We start from the raw sequence: 20,320 nt of genomic DNA, 5'->3' as shown, positions 1-20,320 counted from the left end.
TACCCATTAACTTTTAGATTGCAGCATTGTGAAATTAGAGAGTTTCTGCAGCAACTTGAAATCACCTGTTTGTCTGGAATATAGTGAGATTTAGGGTTGTCAGATAACATAGATACAGAAAATCCATTTAAATTTGAATTTTATGTAAGCAATGAATCAGTTGTTAGTGTAAGTACAGCCCAAATATTGCATAGAACATACTTATACTAAAAAAAAATTTGGTTTTGACTGACATTCAAATTTAACTGATGTTTTGTACTTTTATTTGCTAAATCTGGCAACCATTAATCACCTCCCCTTTTTGAAATGTGTACATGAGGGAGATAGGAAGTTTAAAACATTCATCAAAGTACCATGGTTCACTTTTGAAAAACAAATGCAAATTTTGGTAAACAAGTATAGGCACTTGATAAGAATATGTTAGTAAAATATTTATTTGTTAAATTAAAATTATAAAATCTATTGTTATGATTCTAAAATATTAAATTCTATTAAATTCTTGTTCCTTTTTCTCTTAAATCTGGTGAAAGCACACAGAGCCTAGAGTTTATATCTTTAAAACTAGGGAAATGAAATAAAGATTATTTTGCGTTGAATGATAGCCCCATCCTTTCCAGATGAAATCTACTACTGTTGCATTCTATAACTTCAAATTGGCTTCTATGTGCTGTTTTTTCCTGGATGTAGACAACATGTTGATTCAACTACTCCAAGCGCCTTCAGGAAAAAAGCAATTCATGAAAGACAATATGCCTCCATGAGGCAGGCTGTGCATAAAATGGAAATTCTTTAAGTGATTGTGGCCTATGGGCACTGGAGAATTAATTGAAATATTATATTCTGAAAATTGAGTTCTAATATGGCAACTGGAAAGCAAAATTCAAAAGTTGGGAGAGGGGTATGGTTTTTTATTTGTTTTGTTTTATTTTATTTTTTGAGTCAGAGTTTCTCTCTGTCACCCAGGCTGGAGTGCAGTGGCGATATCTCAGCTCACTGCAACCTCTGCCTCCCGGGTTCAAAGATTCTACTGCCTCAGCCTCCCGAGTAGCTGGGATTACAGGCATGGGCCACTATGCCGGGCTCATTTTTGTATTTTTAGTAGAGACGGAGTTTCACTATGTTAGCCAGGCTGGTCTTGAACTCTTGACTTCAAGTTACCCGCTCGCCTCGACCTCCTAATGATCAATGTACTGTTGCAATATCTTGTCAATGCTAGTAGTTGTAATGTGTAACTATTTTCTGAGTCCTTTAAAAAAAATTTGCCATATATTTGTGGGCTTTTTTTTTTTAAGCTTCTGTATAAAGCTGGCCATACAATTGATGGAGCAAATAATTTTATAGGAATAATCAAATGTATTAAAATAAATTGAAAATATCACTATTATATAGAAACTAATAAGGAGTTTTCTTTCAAGATTATTCTTAGTTATTAATGCTGGTAATAAGGAGAGTTAAAGAAAAAAAAATCTACTCTACTGGAAACATCTAACACATATGAAAGAAGGAATTATAGGAAGTCAGAGTGGAAAAGAGTCTTCCAAGTTATCTAATCCCACTCCTTCATTTTACAAATGAGAGCCCAGAAGCCTAAAGGTGATGGCAGAGCCTGGACTAGAACATGGAGAGCTTGTTGCTTAAATCCGTTCCTTCCCACTCATATCACATGGCCCCGGGATGAAATCACAGACCCTCGAGGTTTCAGTCACCCTCTGGTCATCACTACTCTGATGCCCCCTAAGAGCCCCACCCCTCAGGATATGAGACAGGCTAGTGAGAGATGAAGGCGAGGCTGTCGTGTTGAGGAGCTTTTCCACTGGAAACTTACCAGGAGAAGGTTGCAAGCCCAAGCAGTTGTTTCCTGGAGACATCAGTCTCCCCCACATGATGACTTGGAATCCACCTGCCTCTCAAACTGAGCTGCAAGGAGAGAGGCCACAGGAAGATGTGAGGAGGGAAGAAATCTAAAGCTGAAACAGTAATCTTTACCCTCTTCCTCTTTACTACAACACAAGTTATAAATCTATGGCCCCTCTCCCGAACCACAACACCCTTAGAGCTTTCAGGTCAGTATGGTTTCAGTCTGCATTTAATGTGGAAGGAGGTAGGATGCCAAAGACAGAGGGGAAACGGGATTATGTTAGACAGGAATTCAAGTCTGGGCCTCTCCATTATCCATTGTGTGAGTTTATCTTGTTTGTCTTGATTTTCTCTTTGCAAGATGACATATACGAATGTGCAGTTTGGAAAGTATGATATTGAATCCAGTTTTCTCTTTTGCACCAGGGATCAAGCACTCCTGGTTGCAACTGTGAGAAAGGTCTTTTCCTAGCCTTCCTAACAATGAGAACCAAATTAGGGGCATGCTGTCTTTTGTTGACAAAAAGAGTCAAACTCTATAAAATATTTGAAGAGATTTATTCTGAGATGAATATGAGTGAGGACTGGCTGGTGACACAGAACCTCAGGAGGTCCTGAGGACATGAACCCAAGGTGGTTTGGGTACAGCTTGGTTTTATATATTTTAGGGAGACATGAGACATCAATCAGATACATAGAAGATGTACATTGGTTTGGTCCAGAAAGGTGGGACATCTGAAAACAGGGGCTCCCAAGTCATAGGTGGATTCAAAGATTTTCGGATTGGCAATTGGTTGAAAGAGTTAAGTTACTGTCTAAAGACTTAGGAATGTCTGGGTTAAGATAACATACAGGTAAAGACCAGGTAGCAGGCTTCAGAGAGAATATGTTGTAGATGTTTCTTATCAGACTTAAAGAGCTGTTCTATCATTAATTCCAACAGAGATGAGGGTATAATAATGAGGCTTGTTTGACCCCCACACTGTCCTATCATGGCCTGAACTAGTTTTTCAGGTTAGCTTTGGAATGCCCTTGCTGGGACGAGGTGTCCATTTAGTCAGGTGACTTAGAATTTTATTTTTGGTTTACGTTGATCATGCCTTTGCCTTTCTTGAGAAGGAATGGAAGGGAGGAGTCAGGGAATGGAATTAGGCCCTGTTGATGCAGGTGGATGAAAGCCACAATGTGGAGCCCACTGGAAAAGATGCTTTGGGTTACTGTGCTGCAGGAATGGTGCACTGACCACGCTTGTACTTGTCTTGCAGGTAGACTTGGGCCTTCTGCGCTTTGTCACGGCTGTCGGGACACAGGGTGCCATTTCAAAAGAAACCAAGAAGAAATATTACGTCAAGACTTACAAGATCGACGTTAGCTCCAACGGGGAAGACTGGATCACCATAAAAGAAGGAAACAAACCTGTTGTGAGTTAGGCTGCCACCACAGCAACCAATTTGGTCTTTTAAATGGATGATCAATTTTTACTTGTTTGGTAGCTTTCTGTCTGGCCTGGTTTATTTTTGAATTGATTTGAAATGAAAAGTGCAATTAGAGGTTTAAATCTGACCAAGGAGTCTCATGTTCCCAGATTCAGAAGCCAGGAGGAAATTATATGAATGTTTCCAAGAAAAGTCAATACAGGCCAAATTAAGCGTCAGACTCGAGAATCGCTGTAAGCCTCCCATGGGGACACAGATTCTGCGTGGGTTAAACACTGTCCTCTTAGAATGTTAGGAATTTGGGGTTTTGTTGTTTTTCCCCCCTCGATTTCTTCATCCTTTCACAGATTCTTTCTTTCTGTAATGGGCTAGTTTTAGAAAACATCTTTTCGTCTATCTACTGTGGCTCACAAACTAATTTACAAGTCATTTGATTGCTTCTTGTAAGAACGCGTGGAACCAAAGGTATTTCATTGTGTTCCCTCAGATCACACAAATAACACACTACCTCCGTACTGCTTTCAACCAAGGAGGCAGCACAGACCATACTGTGTCCCTGGGCGCTCTGCCCTAGCTCATTTGGAACTGAGATGTTTTTCTCAGCCTGCCTGTTTATTTGAAGTTACACTTGCTCTGATTTTCTAATCAAAAGATTTTGGAGAATTCATACTCACCGTCTCCCAGAAATTAAAAGCTTGCCCTGGAGGCCGAGCAAAACACAGGAAATTGATGAGGATAGGAGCAAAGATCCAGGTAGCTTGCAATGATGGGCTTGGGAAGAGGCCAATTAACCTGTCCTTGTCTCTCTTTTGAGCATTCGTGTACTTGATTTTCTCCTTGTGGATCTGGAACTGAGAAAAGCCTCCTGGGTGTGAAGTGAGAAAACCTATTAATTCCCTTTGATTAGCAGTGAAACCTCTACTCTCGGACAGGGCAGGCAAGATGGAAGCAGCTACAGATAGACAGCTGTTCTGTAGGAGGAAAATGCTATGGGCAGGCAAGTTCAAGGCCATTGTCTAGTCCTGGAGGACATGGAACCGGTTTGTCTGGGGTACAAGAACCGTCCTAGTCAACGCTCATGGAGATGAAGCAAGTAAATTTTAACCCCAAGTTTCATGACTGATTCTTGTTTGGGAATAAATTTCTGAAGACATACTTTAGGTTCAAGGAAATAAAAAATCACTAACTCTAATGAGGCACCTACCAGCCAAAGAACCCAGAGAGAGCCGGGAGAGCTGACCTTAGACTGTCAGGCCATTTCTTTTTAAAATAAGCGCTACCTCAGGAGCAGAAAACCAAACAATGCATGTTCTTACTTATAAGTGGGAGCTGAATGATGAGAACACATGGACGCATTGCAGGGAACAACACACACTGTGGGACCTGTCAGTAGCAGGGTATGTGGGAGGACGGAGAGCATCAGGAAAAATAGCTAATGGATGCTGGGCTTAATACCAAGGTGAGGGGATGATCTGTGCAGCAAACCACCTTGGCACACAGTTACCTGTGTAACAAACCTGTACATCCTGCACAGGTAACCTGAAACTTAAAGGTTGAAGAAAAAAAAAAGAACAAAATAGAACCATGAGGTAAAAGTCTAAAATAATGTTAAGTGATAAACTTAATTGGTATTTCATTATCTTTATACTGGAATGCATGCAGATAAGAGGGATGAAAGGAAATAGCAACATGACCATTTTTTGTTAAGGAAAAAAAACCATACGGGCTATTTCACCAACACGTTTTCTTCAACTGTTGTCCACTGGTTGTTTGCATGGCCCAGAAGAGGGGGGCTGTCGGAGAGCACCCACAGATTCCGGGGGTGTTTGACAGTGCACACAGCTTGCCCTGGGAACCCCCTGGCACACAGAAGGGCTTCAGGGGGAGAGGCAGAAGGAGTAAGGAAGGAGTCAGCAGAGAGCTTGGCATCTGTTCTGAGCACTTTAGCTGAATCTAATGAAATCAGAACATCCACCTAGAGCCTCATGATTGTTGCCCACCCCAATTTTCTCTGTACTTTAGGGGCTTTCAGCCACTCCCCTCTACCCTCATTCCCACTTTGCTCCAGGAGTGCAGCTTTAGACCAACAGCAACTCCAGCAACCCCTCTTCATGTTGGAGAGAATGTGTATAAAACATGATTTTCAGCAAACAAAAAACTCCCTCAGTGGGAGTAAAATGCACCTCCCCTCTGCCTGCACCAGGGCACACAGCTCTCCTGCCAGACTTCTGGTCTCCCTCGGACAAGGACTCTTTGCCCCCATAAGGAGAGCACCATCGTTGGTGGCCCTCCTTCCCTGGCAGCTGCCTGTTACTCTTTGTCACACAAAAATGCTCCCACACAGATTGATTTCCAGGGAGAGATGCTGATTTAGGGCAGAAATCAAATGGCCATCACAGGCTGGGATAAATTAGGATATCAGATAGTCTCAAGAGAGAAATCAGGCTAAAAACTGACTTATTTAAACAAAAATAGAGACCAGGTCTTGCTCTGTCACCCATGCTGGAGTGCAGTGGTGCAATCAGAACTCACTGCAGCCTTAAATTCCTGGGCTCAAGCCATCCTCCCAGCTAAATCTCCCAAGTAGCTGGGACCACAGGCATGCACCACCACCATGCCTGGCTAATATATTTTTTTTTTTTTTTGGAGAGATGGAGTCTCACTATGTTGCCCAGGCTGCTCTCAAACTCCTGGCCTCAAGCAATCCTCCTGCCTCAGCCTCCTAAAGTTCTGGAATTACTGGCATGAGCCACCACACCCAGCCACAACCAACTCTGTAAAGCATTAGACCACCTTTAGTTATGCAGGCCACTTAAATTCAATAAAGTAAAAACAGAAGCCCGACTTTCACAAGCCCTTTCTCCCAGGCGGAAGAGCAGGACTTGGGAAACCATAGAACTTCCTTCATGTCCTCACCTGGAAAGGTGGGGAGGAAGCTGCATGCCTCAAGTGAGCCCCGTGATGCTCCAGTTATGCAGCCTAAAAGGAGGGGTCTGACCCAGCTGTGCTGAGAAGCATAGTGCTGAATGCACGAGGCATGGGACTGAGAAATGTCACCGTCCCACGGGCTGTTCCCAATCCAAAGCAGAAGTAAAATCTAGGAAAGGGGAGGCAGAGTATTCTGCGATGGTAAGCTCTCTAGTCCTCAGAGATCTTACTGGAGAATGCTGCTGCAGCCCCCCGCCCAGGCAGAGTGGCCCCCACAAGTCCTTGTGAGAAACATCCATTCGTGCCTGGCATGCATTACATTTGCAGTCACATGCCTCATCTTTCTTAGAATAAAATGACTCAATTTAAAACTAGAAGCAGAATCTCAGCACTTTGAGAGACGGAGGCAGGCGGATGACTTGAGGTAAGGAATTCAACACTAGCCTGGCCAACGAACATGGTGAAACCCCATCTCTACTAAAAATACAAAAATTAGCTGGGCGTGGTGGCAGGCACCTGTAATCCCAGCTGCTCAGGAGGCTGAGGCAGGAGAATTGCTTGAACCCGGGAGGCGGAGGCTGCAGTGAGCCAAGATCGCACCATTGCACTCCAGCCTGGCTGACAGAGCGAGACTCTGTCTTAAATAAATAAATAAATAAATAAATAAATAAATAAATAAATCAATCTTGAAGCACAAGCCCTGGAAAAGCTGATTTTTAGTTAAAAATAATTTATAGCTCAATTTTGACTTTGACCACTAAAATATAATTTTACCAATAATCAAAAAAGGATTAAAGTCTGGCATTAGTGTGAGGGACAAGATCTTGCATCAAGGAATGAAGTCAAAGGGGAGAATGCTATTTGACCTAGTACCGTAACTGCAAACACAACCTAGAATTTCAAAAAGCCAGGCCCTACACTTTACTTAAAAAGCATCCCTTCTGGGGATTCTTGGGAAAGTCAAACAGTGAGAGTTCCCATGACACGTCTACAGTATTATTTTGGTCCTCTGGTAAAGTTAATAGTTTCACACTTTTTAGATAATAGCATGCATTCTTTAATCAATATTATCCATATAATAGTGCTTTTAAAGGCTCTAGCCTCTCAGAAAATTGAATTGATAATTAGGACAGTATTCTACATTAGACATCATTCCGATTGCTAATTGAAAAAATTAACATGGCAAGTTATTAACGCCATCTCATCCTTGATCGACAATGCTGAAATTGTAAATAATTTTTACAACCATTTGTGAAAACACATTTTTGGATTTAAGTCCAAAACCTCTGCTAAAGAAAGGCACTTCTTTTCTCCATACAGCTCTTTCAGGGAAACACCAACCCCACAGATGTTGTGGTTGCAGTATTCCCCAAACCACTGATAACTCGATTTGTCCGAATCAAGCCTGCAACTTGGGAAACTGGCATATCTATGAGATTTGAAGTATATGGTTGCAAGATAACAGGTAAGCTGTGGAAGATTGAAGACTGAGTCTTCTAAGTCGAAGATTGTCTTGTTTTGATTTATGCAAACCTTTAAATACAGGGTGAATAAGTTTGTAAATGTAATCATTTTTATTTGATAATTAAAAGCATCTACTTTGGATTTAGACAAATCCGAGTTCAAATCCTGCCTTACTACGCACTAGCAGATTTTTTTGGTCAATATACTTACCTTTTAAAGCCTTAGTTATCTCACTTGGGAAATAGTCATAATAATTTATGCCATACAGCCTAGTTGTGATGATGCATTATTAATAGATAATGGATATAAAGCACATAGCACAGCCTGGCATGTGGTAGGTGCTTGTTTACTGGTACCTTTTCCACTAGACTGTAAGCTCCATGAAGGCAAGTATCATGCCTTTCATCTCTGCTTCCTGGATACTGACTACTACTTAGTAGATTTACAATAAGTAACTGTTGCATGAAAGACTCTCCAGCAGTTTTTTTTTGTTTTTTTGTTTTGTTTTGTTTTGTTTTGTTTTTGTTTTGTTTTGTTTTGTTTTTTTGAGACGGAGTCTCGCTCTGTCACCCAGGCAGCAGTTTTATTTCTTTCTTTTTTTCTTTATTTTGAGACAGGGTCTTGCTCTGTCACTCAGGCTGCAGTGCAGTGGCATGATGATAGCTCACTGCACCCTCAACCTTCCAGGTTCAAGTGATCCTCCTACTTCAGCCTCTTGAATACATGTGGGACAACATGAGGACACCAGTGTAGACAACTAATTGTAATCCCTATGTTGCTTGGGCTGGTCTCAAACTCCTGGGCTTAAGCTATCCTCCCACCTCGGCCTCCCAAAGTGCTGGGATTACAGGTGTGAGCTACTGCCCCGGCCAGCTTTATCTTTTTATTTGTTTTTCTTTCTTTCTTTCTTTCTTTTTTTTTTTTTGAGACCGAGTCTGGCTCTGTCACCCAGGTTGGAGTGCAGTGACATGATCTTGGCTCATGGCAACCTCCACCTCCCAGGTTCCAGCGATTCTCCTGCTTCAGCCTCCTGAGTAGCTGATACTACTACAGGAGTGCACCACCACACCTGGCTAATTTTTGTATTTTTAGTAGAGATGGGTTTTCACCATGTTGGCCAGGCTGGTCTTGAACTCCTGACCTCAGGCAATCCGCGTGCCTCAGCCTCCCCAAAGTGCTGGGATTACAGGCATGAGCCACCATCCCGGCCTGTCCATTTATTTCCTTGCATGACTATGTTATATTCTGCAGTTTATAGCAGTCATATTAGAATTCCTTTCCATTTTAGTAAATACGTTGCGAAACTTTCGTTGAAACAACCACCACCAACAAAAAACCAGTACAATGTGCTCTTCATAGTAAGCTTGAAAGTTCAAAGACAGAATCAGTTGACCCACTCACTAAAAAGTAACTAAAAGCAAGCAATGTCTAAAAGTCTTTGGACTACCTTTTAATGTTATGTTATATATGTATTTAGGGTATTTAATTTTTTATTCCATTTTTCTGTTTATCCTCTTTAGTTTAACTATTTTTAGAGGAGAATAATACTGACTTTGGAAGGAAAAAAAATCACTTTGGCAATGTTCCATGAAATTACAAGCAATTTTGAGAAGAGCTAATGAACAGGAAAAACTACACTCGTTTATAGTAGAGTTCAGCTTGGAAAGTAAAAACCAACATCTGATTTTTTAATGAAAAATTTATTTATTCCCATCCCATAGACAGACTTGTTTATTATTTTAGGACCTAAGATTTAGAAAGTTCAAGGCCTTAGAGGCAGGAATTGGGTGGAGAGGGGTTTGAAAGAAGAAAGGACATTGAAAAGTTAGATATAGCCTTGGCTTTATTTTCGATCAGCAGTTAGATGACAGAAAGTTCTAGGTCATTTTCACAGCATTACAAATTTGTGCTGTTATTCATAAATTTGTAGAAACAAGGCCATTTGAGGTTTGGGTGGAAATTTCTGGCCCGTTTCTTCAACCTTATCTCATGTCATTGTATTTAAAAAAAAATGAGGTAAACTTCATAAAGACTCCAAACATGTTAGTCAAAAATTCTGAATTTCCAGGCTCTTAGAGATTTATGTCACATCATTTTAGTTGAATACAATTTTTTTATACTTAAATTGTCCTTTTTAATTTTCACAAGGATTTCCCTAAGAGGTGATTCTAGGAATGTGAGCAAAGAAGGTAAATAATTTGTTCGATTTTTAAAAATAGTTAAATGATCTAGTTATGCAAACTTAGATGTCTAAAATAGCATATCCTAATATTTTCATACATAATTAAGTAGCTATTTTTCAAATAAGGTGCTTCCTTTCAGTTCCTAGAGCTAGTCTCTTAATCATGGTCTCCACTATACTTTTAAATATTTTCTCTCTAGTAAAATGGCTCTAGTCTCCAAATAATTGCCACAGGCAGGTTTTGGAGAGGCTAACACGTTACGATAGTCACATGGACAGAAGGTAGGCAGACATATCCAGGCTTGACTGTGGACTGTCCACTTAGTGTATGCCTGACCGACCATGGGTAAGACATTGAGACTCACTCTGATCTCTGTTTTCTGGTCTGTGAGGCTCAGTTTAATGCAACTATAATGAGGATTAAGTGAAGGAAAATTTGGAACACCCCTGGCTTAAAGTAAGTGCTCACTAAATGGTACCTGTTAGACTAAAATAGTACATGGCACTCAATATATTGAACCTAGCATATGCCCCAGCAAGCAGAGCCTCTAATAAGACAGTAATTTCAAGTTTTTCTTCTTGATTATCAGAAGCAGATAATTTTCATTTTCTTGAGGCTACGGTCCCCTTGAGTGGAGATTAATGAAAGGAGGACTACAGTATCCCTGCTGGACTAGATGGTCCAGGAGAGCAGGGAACCTGTTTGCCTCATTTTCTGTTGTGCCTGTATGCCTGGAACATTACAAATGCTTGGTGGTTACTTTTGAATAAAAGAAGTGCAGTTCTATCCATGCCTTCTGAGAAACAAGTGGCTGGACCTCAAATTTTCACCCTATTGAGTAGTCATAATTCAATCTGGATTTTGTTTAAGCCTACCTAATTAAAAGTTACTGCTTGAACACATCACTTGGCTTCCAAGGCCACTAGAGCCCCAAGTTTTACCCTAATTTTTTGATTCAGAAATTATTTTTTAGAAATATAGTAATCCTGGGCTGGGCGCGGTGGCTCACACCTGTAATCCCAGCACTTTGGGAGGCCGAGGCGGGCAGATCACGAGGTCAGGAGATCAAGACCATTCTGACTAACACAGTGAAACCCCATCTCTACTACAAATACAAAAAATTAGCCAGGTGTGGTGGCATGCACTTGTAGTCCCAGCTACTCGGGAGGCTGAGGCAGGAGAATGGTGTGAACCCGGGAGGCAGAGCTTGCAGTGAGCTGAGATTGTGCCACCGGCCACTGCACTCCAGCCTGGGCAACAGAGCAAGACTCCATCTCAAAAAAAAAAAGAAAAAAGAAATATAGTAATCCTGGAAAACTCAGTTTGTCACCATATAGAGATATAAAGAAAATAAGACTGGAACAAACCATTCTGCTTTATAGGTGATTGATGAAGGGCATTTTCATTATTTTAACAAAGTAGGCTTCATCATTTTGGCAGAGATGGAAATCACGCTGGACGATGGCTGCTTAACACACTCTGAACTCTGCTATCTTGTTATTAACCAGAAGTCTGTTACCCAGCGCTTCAACACATATTCATGTGCTCCTAAGTCAATCAGAATTCACAATGATGATCTCAGACACCGTAATATCCAGAGGTACTTTCTGAGTCATCAAGGAAAGATTAAATTATGCTCATTCAGGGTCTCCCATCGAATGCAGTTATTACTTTCTCATTCTTTGGAAATTGGTTAACTGGATATTTGATTTACCAGTATACCTCAGTTTTTCCATTACAGCTGAGTACAGAGATTTACTGTAAAATAATATCACTGAAAATAACTGCCTCAATCCTCCATTACAAAACTCATTTCTCCCTTCCATCCTGAAGTGGTCTTAAGCTTTCCAAACAAGGTTGCCAAGTGAAATACAAAATGTCCAGTTAAATTTGATGCAGACAAACAAGACATAATTTTTCAGAATAAGTATGTCCCATGCAATATTTGAGACATACATATACTAAAAAATTATTCATTATTTCTCTGAATTCTAATTTCACTGGGCATCTTGTTTCTTGTTTTGTTGTTTCCAAAGAGTTTGAGCTGTACCAGGCTGACCTGTACCAGCCTGCTATGAAGGGACAGTTAAACACTAGCATCTCATTCAAACCTTGAATTAATTGTTAATGTAATTTTTCTGCAAATTATTGTTAAAAGTGAGTCACATAGTTTTCAGTCAAAGGTAAATCAAGTTGCCTCTTCATTTTTTTTTTAATGAGGCAGCTATATGGAAGGAATAACAGTCTCACTTTGCACCATGGATATAGGTTGGCTAAATGGGGGCAGGGCATCACTAAGTCTGTGAATACAGAAACTGTGCCCCAGCCGAGTCTGCATTAGAAAAAGGGCATCAATCTGGTGACGGTTCTGCTCTCCTTACAGTATTCAAGTTAATTATGTTTTCCTCCAAATGGTAACATCTGGTCCCCATTACCAGCTAAACATTGCCTTTCTAAAAGCTTGTTTGGAATCAGGCAGGTATGAACACCGTGGCCAAAAAATGGCACTCTATTTTTAACACTATAGTTTCATAGTCCCTTAGTAAAATTGTTTCTGTAAATCTTTTTTTAATCCCAACTGAGTATATTCTTGGTTTCCAGATCCCAGCCTGGAGCAAATACTGTGGTTAAGTTACAGGAAAGGGCACTTGAGAAAATGACAGCTGCCTTTTATTGTATTAAGTTGATTCATTCAACAAATATTTGTTGAGCAAATACTATGTATAAAACAGGGCACGAAGAGTCATAGAAAACAGAAAAATATGACTTAGTTCATGTCCTCAAAGCAGTTAAAATCTGGGGAGGCAGAAAGCAGCATTCCAAACAACTAAATGTGCTCATCAGCATTTGAGGGCTGGGTATGGTGACTCAAGCCTGTGACCCCAGCACTTTGGGAGGCCAAAGTGGTAAGATCTCTTGAGCCCTGTAGTTTGAGAGCAGCCTGGGAAACAGCGAGACCAAAAAAAAAAAAAAAAATTAGCCAATCATGGTAGCATCCGCATGTAGTCCTATCTACTCAGGAGACTGAGGTGGGAGGATTGCTTGAGGCCAAGAGTTCAAGGCTGCAGTGAGCCATGATCACACCACTCCACTCCAGCCTGGGTGACAGAGTGAGACCCTGTCTCCAAAAAAAAAAAAAAAAAAAAAGGCAGGGGGAAGTGGGGGCCAGCCGCAGTGGCTCACACCTGTAATCCCAGCACTTTGGGAGGCCGAGGCAGGCATCATGATGAGGTCAGGAGATCAAGACCATCCTGGCTAACACTGTGAAATCCCCTCTCTACTAAAAATACAAAAAATAAGCCAGGCGTGGTGGCAGGCGCCTGTAGTCCCAGCTACTCAGGAGGCTGAGGCAGTAGAATGGCAGGAATCCGGGAGGCGGAGCTTGCAGTGAGCCAAGATCGTCCCACTGCACTCCAGCCTGGGAGACAGAGGGAGACTCCTTCAAAAAAAAAAGAAAGAAAGAAAGAGAAAGAAAGAAACAAACAAACAAAGAAAGAAAGAGAAAGAAAGAAAGAAAGAGAAAGAAAGAAAGAAAGAAAGAAAGAAAGAAAGAAAGAAAGAAAGAAAGAAAGAAAGGAAAGAAGGAAGGAAGGAAGGAAGGAAGGAAGGAAGGAAGGAAGGAAGGAAGGAAGGAAGGAGCGAGCAGATAAAGTGGTGTGAAGAGGCCCAGAAATGGAAAACTGTGTCCAGTTGCAGAGAATAGAAAAACTGAGTAAGTGATGTGGCATTTGAAAACAGGTCAGGATTTTAAGCAGTTCAGATAATGGAAAAGGGTAAGATGACGGGGAATTCCTTGTGGAGGGAATAGAAAGAAAGCTCCCAAACTCCCACAAGTAAGGAAGTTCTTCATGTCAATTGGCACTGGTTAAAGGAGTGAATGGGCAGAGGCCTTGCAAGGACATGATATGAAAGACCTGCATGCCTGATTGAAAATGACATGCGTAATTTCTAGACAAGAAGGCACTGAATGTCTGAGTAAAGAAACGACATGATCTGGACCGTAGAACTCATGTGGAAAGTATCTGAGTAATTAATTCTTAAGGTTCAGCTGATAACGTGGACTTGGTTTAATTGCATTAGATGTTTGCCTCTCACTTAGGGGCAGTTATATTTTTAGGCTTTTTATTATATTACACAGAATTGAGTTGCTTCAAAGAAAAATAGGTTATCGTTCCTGCACATGTTCTTGGTTGGGATGTACAGTTTCTAAAGGAAAATAATTGAAGTATTGGACATTTTGTCATTAAGCCACTGTTGAATTCATCAATGACTGATACTCTCCCTGTGCTCAGAAGCTCCTTGGGCTGCTTTAGAAGACATAAAAAGGTCTATGATGCTGTTCATTACCTTCGAAGATCTTATATTCTAGCTGTGGGTACATGACTAACAGTCTTAAAGCCTTAGAGAGCAGTGGAATGCTGAGCTCTGTGCTATTTACATCATATTTCTGAGAAGGGAGAGCTCAGAATAAAAGCTGGAGTAGCTTGAAAAGTTATCTTCATGAGTCTTAAGCTGGGTTTTGAGCAAAGGTAATGATGAGGATGACATCTATACTGTATGAGAAGAGAATTGCTTAACTGAGATGTATTGTCAGTAATAGAAAATCAAATTAGGCAAATGGGATGAAGTCAAAATAAGGGTCTTGAACGCCAGATCGAGTTTTGATATCTTCCTATGAATAATGGAAAACCATGGTACATTTTCAAAAGATATCTCCTTTCTATTGTCGGGGTAAAATATACATAACATAAAATTTACCACTTTAACAATTTTCAACCACTTTTAACCATTTTAATTTTATCATTGTACATTTTTAAGTGCACAATTCTGTCACATTAAGTACAGTCACATTGCTGTGCAAGCATCACCACAATTTCCAGAATTTTATAATCGTCTCAGACTGAAATTCTGCACCCATGAAACACTAACTCTCTCAATCTCCATTTCCCCCAAGCCCTGGCAACCACCATTTTGCTTTCTGTCTCTACGAGTCTGGCTGATCTAGTGATAGGCTACTTATATCCGTGGAATCAGACCATATTTGTCCTTTTTTTTTTTGGGCTTCTTTCACTTAGCAGTGGAGACTTTTGAGGATGAGAATGACATGGTTAAAACAACATTTTCTGAAAAGTTAAATAGCAGTTGGTGTAATGGAGATTCAAAGTGGGGTCTGGGAGGCCAACCAAAGAGCTCATGTAGCACCCTGGCCGGAGCACTCGGATCAGGATAAATCCAGAAGAAAGGAAAGTAGCAACAAGAGTTTTGTTGCCTTCTTGTACTTAATAAAAACCTAACAGGATCTGGCAGCAAAATGGAAATGACAAGATGACTAGGCAGGAAGTGGATGATTGGTGATGCCACCAACTAAAAGACAGGGTTCAGTGAAAGGATGCAGTATCCAGGGGAAAGGACTGTCTTAGTCTGCTTGTGGTACATTTGAGATGACAATGAGACATTCATGTGGAAAGTCCCCAATGCAATTAGAAATAGCGGTGGGGAGAACAGTTGTGGGGGATCATGGTCACTATTCTTCCACACTCAATTCAAATGCCACCTCCCCTGGGAGGTCCTCTATTACCTCTGCAGGCTGAGTCATGCATTCGTTCTCCTTACCTCTGCATCACTGTCTCTTTACCTTTGTTTTAGCAACTTTCCTGCTGTTGGATTGACTTCTATGCATATCTCCAATCCATCATAAACTATGAACTTCTCTTAGGGAGGGCCAGTACTTGATCCAGGGATGAATTCTGGATACCAAAGAGACTGAAATATGAACGCTAAACTTAGAAGATGTCAAAGCGGGGGAAATGTATGTTCTTATTGAACATTTGCCTTACTGGGATGTGAGTTTAGAGATGGGAATTCTGACAGAGCAGGAGGAAGGTTTGAGGGAGGAAAGATTTACTGTAAACTAATCCAGAGATTGAAAATTGTATATGATTGGGTACAAAATCATGTCTTTATTCCATATGTTGTATTTTATTTCTTAGCGTGGAGTCACCCAGAAAATCATTTTACATTATCTGTTTCATTTCACCTCCCAGATTATCCTTGCTCTGGAATGTTGGGTATGGTGTCTGGACTTATTTCTGACTCCCAGATCACATCGTCCAACCAAGGGGACAGAAACTGGATGCCTGAAAACATCCGCCTGGTAACCAGTCGCTCTGGCTGGGCACTGCCACCCGCACCTCATTCCTACGTCAATGAGTGGCTCCAAATAGACCTGGGGGAGGAGAAGATCGTGAGGGGCATCATCATTCAGGGTGGGAAGCACCGAGAGAACAAGGTGTTCATGAGGAAGTTCAAGATCGGGTACAGCAACAACGGCTCGGACTGGAAGATGATCATGGACGACAGCAAACGCAAGGCGAAGGTGAGGGCTGGGGACTGGGAGGAAGTCATCCCTCACGTCCTTGACTTCAATCATGGGCCTCTGGCATTCTCCCGAGTAAGGGCTTCTTATTTCCCTCCAGCCGTGACATTAGAGGAGGTGTGTGATGGGGTCAGTAAGACCCTTGATTCTAGGAAGACGGGAATATGGCATGAAAAGCGATGTCTGAGATAACATGCAAAAGAATTGCATTGCTGGTCCCATTCCCTGCCTGTAGGGATGGACAGACAGCTCAACATGCAGACAGGAGACAGGAAGCCCGAGGCTGACAGCAGCCATCCACCCAGTGCTCAGTCAACCCTTGCAGACACCACTCAGTCACTTGGGTCTGCCCTTCCCCCATCTCAAATCTACCCCTAGTTTAAATGCTTTGTTTCTTTTATAAATTTTTATTGTGGGCCAAGGGCAGTGGCTCACACCTGTAATCCCAGCACTTTGGGAGGCCGAGTTGGGCTGATTGTCTGAGCTCAGGAGTTCGAGACCAGCCTGGACAGCACGGTGAAACCCCGTCTCTACTAAAATACAAAAAATTAGCAGGGCGTGGCAGCGTGTGCCTGTAGTCCTAGCTATTCTGGAGGCTGAAGCAGGAGAATTGCTTAAACCCGGGAGGCAGAGGTTGCAGTGAGCCGAGATTGCACCACTGCTCTCTAGCCTGGGCAACAGAGTGAGACTCCGTCTCAAAAAAAAAAAATTAATTGTGATAAAATACACATAATATACAATTTCCCATCTTAACGTTTTTAGTGTGCAGTTCAACCGTGCTAAGTATGTGTATATTGTGCAACCAATCTCTAGAACTTTCTCATCTTGCAAAACTGAAACTCTACACCCATTAAGCAACAACTCCCAGTCTCCCTGCCTCCAGCCTCTGGTGACCACCTCCACTGTCTGTGTGAATTCAACCATTTTAGGGACCTTATACTGTATTCGTCTTTTTGTGATTGGCTTATGTCACTTAGGATAATGTCTTCAAGGGCCATCGGTGTTGTAGCATTGTGTCAGGATTTCCATCCTTCGTAAGGCTTTATAATATTCATTGTGTGTTTATATCACACTTTATTTATCCATTCACCCACTGATGGACGTTTGAATTGCTGCCACCTTTAGCTATTGTGAATAATGCTTAAGTATATTTCTTTACGCATTGAAACCTTTTAAGATGCAGTAGGCTCTTGATAATCCAGTGAAAAGAAAAGGAAATCTCAACACAAAAATATTCCATTCCAACATCCACCAAAACTCATGGTATAATTTTTTTCAACCAACAGATCTACCTCAGTCATTACGTTTTACTTAGAGTGATGGCTAAATTTATTTGCGAGCATGCAACAGCAACTTGGAAAGGATACCCCGGAGTGTGCTGGGTGGCCCGGAAGCTGGTTTAGGATTCAAATATGGACCAACCTACAGACAACTAGCGGTTTAAGTTCTGTGTGCAGTGTGGGAATTATATTCAGCGATGATATTTCTCACATCAGTACAATTGGCGTTTTGGTCTTAGCCTTTCCATCCCTGCTTTGGCCAGGACCTACTCGTCTTGTGAAAAACAGATTTTAGCTTATTGAAGGGAATATTACCCTCACTCCCACTCTAAGCAAGTGTGGGAATATGGCTTAATATAGTGACTCAGGCCAGAGGCATTGCAGGCAGCAAAGAAGCCAGGCTGTGCCGCCAGCTCCCACTCCCTCCAGATGTGAAGGCTCCAAGGAAACCTCCCTGTCCCCGACAGGCCGCCGGCTACCACTAGCGCAGCAGGCCACCGACAGGGCTGGGTGCCATCAGAAATATCTGAATCTCTCTCCCATCTCTCCCTTCCTTAACTTGTGGTTTCTAAAATATTTTCAGTGTTATATTTATCTCTCTGTGCAGCTACCTGCAAGAAGAAATCTTGCGTCCAGTTCATTTTCCCCTTTTGTGCCTTGTTTGGGGGGAAGAAAAAGTAAAATAAACATCAGAAACTGGAGTTCCCTTCTGAATGGATCTTTTCTGAGAAGCAGTGAGTTCTGACTGCATCAGAAAGTGTGAATATGCTGCAAATCAACAACTTCCTGCTGCTGGCGATGGCGGCGTGTACTGGTGTGACATGTTCTTCAACACTAGGGCTCTGAGAGAGAAAGAAAACAAGTCACCATATGCTTTTGATAGGATGCATCACATGCTTCCCTGTCTCTATATAATTCATGCGTCTGCAACCAGATCTAAAGCTATCACTCTTCTGTAGTAAATCCAGCACTGAATTCCACAAGAAGCCAACATTCAACTTTCACCAAACACTCAGTTCAAGATTGGATGAACGTGTTAAGGTTTATTTCTAAAATATGATTCTATCCATCATTATCATCTTCTATGATATTGAAAACCATAAAAGCTTCTTCGTTGTTTATATACAGCCTAATCTATGATTCCTTAACACAACCTTCCAGTGAAATAAAATCTCTAAGACGAAAAAAGAAATGAGTAAAAATCTTCCATGGTTTTTAATTATATCAAGATTTTAAAAACATGCTATATTTAATTTTACAAGCGAAGGCTACCTCTTAAGATGCCAAGTACCTTTTATGTAAAAGTAAAATGAGCACTCTGTTTTGTGAAATCCCCAGCACTTGGATGGATTTAAATTTTCAATGCCCTTTCCTCACTCTCTACCCCAAAAATAGTGGGTAATGGGTAAGCTATATCAGAATCTTTGAATTAACTAGACTTTTTAGCAACAGAGAAAAGGTCCAAACACTCAAAGTCCTCATCTTCTAAAACATAATTAGCAACAGAATACAAAGAATTCATAGGTAAGTTTATTATATCAGTTAACCTAGTTCCATATGGGTTTTCATTGCTAATATTCTTCCCAGCTCAGCACTGACAGCTTTTATAATGTATTTACATTGTGTTAATTCTTTGCTCAAGTTAAAATGAAGAGATGAGCCTGGGATTCCATAGATATAAATGCTTTTCTCCTGTGATCTTTGGAGGTATGTTAACATAGACAAAACTTGCATATGTAGTAATGGTATTTTCATTATAATTAGTATCTTACTGACAATAACTTCATTGGGCCTAACAATAATATGTGTCAGAGTCTCAATTACTGGTAGCAATTGCAGTTCTATAAAAGTGCAGAACCCCAATAGTGAATTTACTCTTGATAAAAAAAAAAAGAAATTTTAATTGGAAGAGGCAGGCCTATATTAGCAATGCATTTTTAAACTCCTGGAGGCTTTTCTGAGTTGGAAAAGGCCAATTAATTTACTTCTAGAACTCAGAAACCTGCTGATTCTGTTGCAACCTACCCAATCTGTCTTCACTGACATGCTTCCACTGTTTTGTTATGACATTTCCACCACCGAACAAGCACATATTAGGCTGGTTTATGATGTCTTGACACAGCTACTGGGCATGGCTCCCACTCCCGACTGGCATGGCCTGGGGCCGGCCAGCCACTCCATCTGATCTACCAGGTCTACTAGCCCAATTTGCATCATATTAAAGACAAATTAATGAAACTAAATGTGTGGCCTTGGGCATAGATGTTTCTTGGACTGTGGTGTTTTCACCTATTAAAATCAGGAGACTGGGCTGGCTCGAAGGCTCACGCCTATAATCCCAGCACTTTGGGAGGCCGAGGTGGGCATATCACCTGAGGTCAGGAGTTCGAGACCAGCCTGGCCAACATGGTGAAACCCCGTCTCTACTGAAAATACAAAAATCAGCCAGGCTTGTTGGTGGGCACCTGCAGTCCCAGCTAGTCTGGAGGCTGAGGCAAGAGAATCACTTGAACCTAGGAGGCAGAGGTTGCAGTGAGCTGAGATCGCACCATTGCACTCCAGCCTTGGTGACAGAGCGAGACTCCATCTCTAAAAAAATAAATAAATAAATGAGGAGACTGGACTAGGTGGTTTGTAAGGGCAGAAGCGGCATCGTGGTGTGGTTAAGGGCGTCAGTTAAGGCCACCTAGGTTTGAGTCCCGGCCCTGCCACTTGCTGTGTGTATGGCCATGGGCAAGTGACTTGACCACTCTGTGCCTCAGTTTCCTTGTCTGTAAAAGGACCATAATATAGAAT

At 41.4% G+C, this 20,320-nt stretch overlaps 1 protein-coding gene across 6 annotated transcripts in view; it reads left to right on the top strand.

Moving 5' to 3' along the window:
- The window catches only part of NRP1 (neuropilin 1), a 158,428-nt gene that overhangs the window by 106,270 nt on the left and 31,838 nt on the right, over nt 1-20,320 (top strand). For all 6 annotated transcript variants that reach the window (XM_055275097.2, XM_055275096.2, XM_055275098.2 and 3 more), the window contains exons 7-9: nt 3,123-3,278; nt 7,542-7,686; nt 15,913-16,244. In XM_055275097.2, the coding sequence (XP_055131072.1) occupies nt 3,123-3,278; nt 7,542-7,686; nt 15,913-16,244 (633 nt within the window). The remainder of the gene's footprint in view (nt 1-3,122; nt 3,279-7,541; nt 7,687-15,912; nt 16,245-20,320) is intronic.

The sequence above is a fragment of the Symphalangus syndactylus genome, chromosome 4, assembly GCF_028878055.3.
Source record: "Symphalangus syndactylus isolate Jambi chromosome 4, NHGRI_mSymSyn1-v2.1_pri, whole genome shotgun sequence".
In the NCBI taxonomy this organism is placed as follows: domain Eukaryota; kingdom Metazoa; phylum Chordata; class Mammalia; order Primates; family Hylobatidae; genus Symphalangus; species Symphalangus syndactylus.
Note: the sequence above shows the minus strand (reverse complement) of the source record. Positions and strands in the feature narration are given on the sequence as shown.